Source organism: Trachymyrmex septentrionalis, unplaced genomic scaffold (genome assembly GCF_001594115.1).
Source record: "Trachymyrmex septentrionalis isolate Tsep2-gDNA-1 unplaced genomic scaffold, Tsep1.0 scaffold37, whole genome shotgun sequence".
In the NCBI taxonomy this organism is placed as follows: domain Eukaryota; kingdom Metazoa; phylum Arthropoda; class Insecta; order Hymenoptera; family Formicidae; genus Trachymyrmex; species Trachymyrmex septentrionalis.
Window position 1 is genome coordinate 4,030,197 of NW_017305536.1, and position 6,722 is coordinate 4,036,918.

The 6,722-nt window shown below is 31.5% G+C and overlaps 2 protein-coding genes across 3 annotated transcripts in view; one reads left to right on the plus strand and one right to left on the minus strand.

Moving 5' to 3' along the window:
- The first annotated feature begins 3,915 nt into the window (after window positions 1-3,915).
- Window positions 3,916-5,820, plus strand: LOC108750636 (probable methyltransferase-like protein 15 homolog). 2 transcript variants are annotated; one of them, XM_018490207.1, is made up of 3 exons: window positions 3,916-3,961; window positions 4,022-4,115; window positions 4,361-5,820. In XM_018490207.1, exon 3 carries the CDS (start codon window positions 4,649-4,651, stop codon window positions 5,792-5,794), a length of 1,146 nt encoding a protein of 381 aa, XP_018345709.1. In that variant the 5' UTR covers window positions 3,916-3,961; window positions 4,022-4,115; window positions 4,361-4,648; the 3' UTR covers window positions 5,795-5,820. The 2 variants fall into 2 exon arrangements, with proteins under 2 accessions (XP_018345709.1, XP_018345708.1); XM_018490206.1 differs by having other exon boundaries at window positions 3,935-4,115.
- A 256-nt stretch (window positions 5,821-6,076) lies between these two features.
- LOC108750396 (C-1-tetrahydrofolate synthase, cytoplasmic) overlaps window positions 6,077-6,722 on the minus strand; it is an 8,337-nt gene continuing 7,691 nt past the window's right edge. Inside the window, exons 12-13 of the mRNA XM_018489810.1 lie at window positions 6,249-6,400; window positions 6,077-6,166 (exon numbers count right to left, since the gene is read on the minus strand). Of these exons, the coding sequence (XP_018345312.1) occupies window positions 6,077-6,166; window positions 6,249-6,400 (242 nt within the window). The remainder of the gene's footprint in view (window positions 6,167-6,248; window positions 6,401-6,722) is intronic.

Consider the following 6,722-nt stretch of genomic DNA (forward strand, 5'->3'; position numbering starts at 1 on the left):
CGTATTTATTATCATTTATTGTATTTTCATTGATAATATCATGATACAATGATAATTCATGTAATTTATCTTGTGTCTTTGATTTCGATGTACAAACGTTAAATTCTTCTGCATTATCAGATATTTGATTATTCTCTTGCGATTGTTCTATTCGATTAAAAAGAACCAATGAAGAATGAAATTTATGACTACTATCTGAAAGATCTTTGTTTATTAAGAGTATTAAATCTTTATTGCAATTCGGACAGGGATATATCATGTTACTGAGTAACTTAAAAATCACCATATCTTCCAATTTCTCATTTTTATTGACTTCAAAGAAAGAGACAGCTCTTGTCTCACATTCCTTCGAGTATGCTAATATATTTTGAATAAAATTATAATAATTAATAACTTTATCATAACAGTCTAAACATATATATTTGAAATGATCATCTTGTGAAACCTGTAAAAAATTAAATATATAATAATATTTTATAGTAAATTACTTAAAACTTATTTAGTAGTAAATTAATTAGCATACCTTAATTGGTAAAGTCTCATTTATTATCTGTGCCAAATTTACTTCATCAAAGATATATTTCAAATGTTCAGACTCAAATTTAATACCACATAGACGGCATATATCACATTCCATTTCTATAAATTATATGAAAACTTCTTAATGTTTTAGAAAATAATTTTATACTTTTGAAAGATACAACATTGTCGTATTGATATTACTGGACTTTTTTGAAAACGTAAACTAGTAAAAAAGAAAAAATTTATACATATAGATACTAAGGCTCAAACATTTTTTTAATTAATAAATATAAAAGAACGAACTACAGCCAAGCTGAATGTTTTGCTCTATATTAATAAACAAACTATACATACAAACATTTTAACCTGTTATTTTCAATGTTTAAATTTACAGTTAAATTAATAAATATATATATTGAAAAATGAAAATAATAATACTGTTATTAACAATATGTACATTTATTAATTTAACTGTAAATTTGAACATTGAGAATAACAGATAGAAGTTGAAACGTTTGTACTGTATGTATAGTTTGTTTATTAATATAAAGTAAAAAAAAACACCTAGCTTGGCTAGCAGCACTTTCTTTTATATTTATTACTTTTGTAAATCTTGTTAATTATAACTATACAAAAATATTTGGACATTGAAGAAAGACAGATCAAAGACGCAGAGTGCAAAAAGTGCAAACAACGTGAAGAAACGTAATTCTTTAAAACAATTTATTGCCAATGTATATTAATTTCAATCTTGGTTCAATTAATACTTGCATCTTTTTCCAATTCTAAAAATTAGAAAAAAAAAAAATAAAGAATTAATTGAAGCGAGGTTTAGAAGTTAATATACGTTAGTAGAAACGGACAATATCAAAGTGCAAATTGAACCAAATATATCATACATATATTATAATTAGTTTTACTATATACTCATCAATTAATTTTAAAGCATACCGTTTTAAGGACATTACAGATTCCATATAAAATATTCTTGCAAATAAAATCGCATTTTGAATTACTAATTTTTTCACATGCACTATTCTTTTCTTAAAAATACTAAAATGTTCAATGATTATATAGGTTAAGGACCCCTTTCTTCAACTGCTTAAATTAAGGACAATCAACTGGCAGAAGTGCCAACATTGCCAACACTGCCAACCATTGGCTTAGTTTACATCGTACACTAGATACGGGTACTAATTAGTAACTTTCTATTGAATTATCTTAATTTCGACAATACATGTAAATATATACACGAGATGTGTATTTAATTAATCATTTTGATGCATATTGTACCAATTTAGTAAACATTCTTTGAATTACATCGCCATGAAACTAGGCCATAGGTTTGTTCGCGTTAAGCTTTAAATACAATAGGCATAGGCAATAGGAAATAATGAGCCGTCCAATCAAAGCTCTGATGTGTAAGTCCGATATTATATTTCAGAGCTCCGATTGAACAGCTCGTTATTGCCTGTTCTCTATGTCTATTGCCTGTGCTTATTGTATTTAAGCCTTTACATGAAATAAATCTCCAAATATTTTTGCCACGGAGTAATAAGGAGATCAAACTCGAGGTCTGAAAGTGGACTCAAAACATGGTGTAGGAAAACCCATGGAAAATTCGGCAGATGTGATTTTAGTGCCATCACGTCTTGAAGGAAAAGTTAAAAGTTGACTGTCACGTGGTCACAGGTCACACACTAAAGGCCGTAGCACAAACTTTTGCGTAATGCACAGTGCATAAGTGAATCAATTAATCAGAATCTTTCCTTTCCTCTCATTCCATAAAAAAGAATTTCGATTTATTCCCTTATGCACTATGCATTATGCGTTACGCGAGAGACTGTGCTGCGGCCAAAAGAGTAAAGAGAAGTAGAAGAGAATGTTTGGTTCTAAGCAAGCGAACGAAGTGACTACATATATAAACATAAAAGTGAACGCTTAGGATGCCATGATGTACATTTGTCCGCAGATGTAGCTACCTTCACTATTAATACATTCTCTCCCGTTTCTTTTTACTCTTTGAGTATACATTAGTATATATACGATAGAGTATAATCTCTAAAATATAAAATTCTTATTATTACTAACAATACTAACCGATAAAAGGTTATCTATTATATATAAGGTTATCTATTAACTTCTAAAGTTGTTACACCACGTGCAATGCACTATGGTGACTCATTTGTCACTGAATATGCGATGAGCGACACCATGAAACACGTACCTTTAGTGATGGAAATTTGGCCCTGTTCAACTCAGAAAATCAGCGCCTTTACTTTTGCTTCACCAATTGACGCCGTTTCTCTACTAGCCGAACGTGGCGTCAATTGGTGGAGCAATTGGAGAAGCTGATTCTCTGAGGGCGACTTTTACCAAGCTCCGGTTAGCTTAACTAGTCTGGTAACTTTATATGATTCCAACTGAAACAAATGTCCAACTGAAAAAAAAGCGAACTGAAGAGTTAATACATTTACATTTACATTTATAATTTCTCTTTTTACATTTTTTTCCCGACATTTATTTCAATCGAAATCTTGCAAAGTTACTAGACTGGTTAAGTTAATCGGAACTTGATAAAAGTCGCTCTGAGGCCCAGTCAGGCTCAGTTTCACAACTGGTAGCTCCTGCACACAGAACACGGCAACGTGTGCCGCGCGGCGGAAGTTATCGCACTAATCAATAATTCTATGTTCTTAAGTCAATCTCACTATGCAAAACTTCTAAAGTTGATGTAATATTACTTTCGTCACGCGGTAAAAGTTGGATTGAGTTCAACTTTTGTCGCGCAGTGAAAATTACATATTTATTACTTCTGAGCAAATCAGACGTTGATTAGCTACCGCGCCAATTTTTGTCGCGCGGCAAGCGTTCTGTGTGCAGCAGCCATTAAGGGCTGTGTTCAGATTACCGGATGGATGATCGCTGGGTGACTGGATGAATGGGCGGAGCCAGAGAGAAACCTGAGAGAGGACATGGGTGTATCCAGAAGCACGACTGCTCTCTGAGCGCTCAGTAAGCTTTTGCATCTGATTGGCACATTCTGTTAGAACTAAAAATATAGACCAAACAGATACAAAAGCTCACTGAGCATTCGGTATGCGATCGTGCTTCTGGATGCATAATAACGTCCATTTTTTTAGAGTATATTGTCCACATTTCAAAGCTAGAGATGATAAATTGATATTTGGTTCATATAATCGTGCTACATGTAACACGATTATATGAACCAAATATCGATTTATCATCTCCAGCCTTGAAAAGTGGATGATGTACCCTAAGAAAAGTGGACGTTGTTATGTAGTGTATATCTAATTTGTCAGAGGGCAGTAGTGCGCAGCAGCATTTTGCGGTTACAGATTTTGGGTCGTGTTTTCTCTCAGGTTTCTTTCTGCCTTAAGTACTCCTCGTATTGTAGAAGGGATTCAATTTATTCACTGTAAGTAAATTTGTCACAAGTGAAAATTTCGCTACCATATGCGATAATGTTGTATCTTAGCTCATGGACGTCTCTCTGTCGTCATGGCTGGAAGTTATAAAAATTTTATGAAACTTTTGGAATCGTGGCCGTTAGATAAAAGCAAAGTTGGCAGGTAATTACGCCAGGCAAAATATTGTACATGTAATTATTTTAAATGCAATGGTCATTATCACTAGTTACTGACAATATATCAATATTTGCTTCTGATATATGTATTATTAGTTATAGGTTATAGTAACTTATTATGTGTAGCTTTTAGATTGACTATTTATAAAGAAAACAATTAATTTACTATACTATTAACTTTTGCGATTTGTTATTATTTTTCTCAATTTTCTCTAATTCGATGATTTTTAGCGACTTGGGACAGCACATTCGTGATCAATTGAGAATTGCGTTTTCAAAGGGTGAAGCTACAAACCAACCGGATTTTGAACAGTGTAATCGATATTATTCAAGTTTAAAAAGGATTTCATCGAATTATTATGGACAACTTTATAAACGCTCTTTGTTAAGCACTGCAAGTGGATTGAGTAGGGAGGACTGTAATTTGGCATTGACTCCAGAAGTACGAAAGTATTTGTCAGAAGAGAATAACAGAATATTTAGTAGGCTTCGTTGGACACTAAAAAAATATTACAAGAAATGATAAGGATTAAGTTTGCATACTTTGCAAATAAGTTTGGTAAGAATAAACATTTTATTGATAGAACAAACGCATTAGTAAAAAGTAATTTACTGTGTTTAATAAATATAAGGCAATATAGTCTTAAATACGATGTCTGCTCTAACAAAGATCTTCATGTGCCTGTTATGGCGCAAGAAGTATTGACGTATATGGCTCCATCGCCAGGCAAAACATACATAGATATGACATTTGGTGCTGGTGGACATGCTACCAAATTATTAGAACATTCGCCCGATATAAAAATATTTGCATTAGATAGAGATCCTTTAGGATACGAATGTGCAAAGCAATTATCACAGAGATATCCAGGACAAGTAATTCCTTTGTTAGGTAAATTTTCCGAGTTACCACAGTTACTTGAACCATATAACATTAAAGAAAATAGTATAGATGGTATTTTATTCGATTTTGGTTGCTCATCAATGCAATTTGATATAGCGAGTAGAGGTTTCTCTTTATCAAAAGATGGACCATTAGATATGAGAATGGACGGGCTTCGATGTCCAAGACAACTTACTGCCGCGGACGTATTGGAAAGAGCAACAGAGGAGGACTTGACTCGTATCATAAAAGTTTATGGACAAGAGAAACGTGCTAAGAAAATTGCACGTGCTATTATTGACGCTAGATACATGTTTAGAAAATTAGAGACGACAAAAGAATTAGCTCAACTAATTGAATCTACTTTAGATGGTGAAATTAGAAGAGATAGTCTTGGCCGATTTTCACACAGTGCCACGAAAACGTTTCAAGCACTTAGAATTTTTGTCAATAACGAATTAAATGAAATCAATTACGGTATACTTCTCGCACAAGTATACTTGAAACTATCTGGTTGTTTAATAACGATTTCATTTCATTCGCTCGAAGATACTATAGTTAAAAGACATATTTCTGGAAACATAACAGATAATGTAGCTAATGTCGTGGGATTAAAATATGCACATTATGGTAAGACATTTGATAAGAATGAATTTGAAAGATTGACAAAAATACCATGGAAAATGATGCATAAGCATGTTTTGACACCTACTGCTAAAGAAATTGAAACAAATCCAAGATCGCGATCCGCGAAATTGCGTGCTATTATGAAAGTGAAATAAATATGTACAGTATATTAAAACTTGTAATAATTTGTACTTTTTTTATCAATGTTACAAATTTGTTGAAGTGATATACTTGTAATGTGTACAATATATTTATTTTAACAGGATGTATTACTATACTGTACATAAATAATAAAGAATGTAAGCTTCTTGTACAAAAAAGTTTATTAACGATGTATTGATATACTATAAACTTTCTGAGGAATTATTATTATTACATACTACGAAAATGTTCGTTGAAAAATAAACATTTAATTTAGTACAAAATAGATATTAAATTTAAAACAGGCCTTCTATTTCATCTGTTTCGGTATTCCAATCCATATCGTAAATACTTGGTCTAGTCGAAAGTCCTGGCATCATCAAAATCTGAAATACATAATGAAATAATAGTGAAAATTACCTAATAGATATTTTTATTATTAATTGCATAATTGAAAAAATCATTCACCTCTCCCACCATAGGAACAATAAATCCGGCGCCGGTTGAAACGAATATATCTGTAATATCGAGGGTGAAACCGGTTGGCGCACCTTTGATAGCTGGATCCCCAGTTAACGAATTCGATGTTTTTGCCATACATATCGGGAATTTGTTATATCCTAACATGTTATATTGTTCGATTTTTTTCTGTACCTATAAATAATGGGTAGTAAAAGTTTATATATCGTAATAATATTATATTTTTATATATTGTAATAATATTATATTATAACAGTATATAAAATGTCAATTTTATTTAACATAGCATATTAGAGTTCTTATAACAGATATATTATCAAAGGAAATTATCGTCCGATTATCGATACAAACACACAAAAATGGAGATATTAATTATTTTATATTAAAACATATAATTTTAGTTATTTTTAATAATATTGGTAATGTTTTGTAGCAATAATTTATAGTATATATATATATATA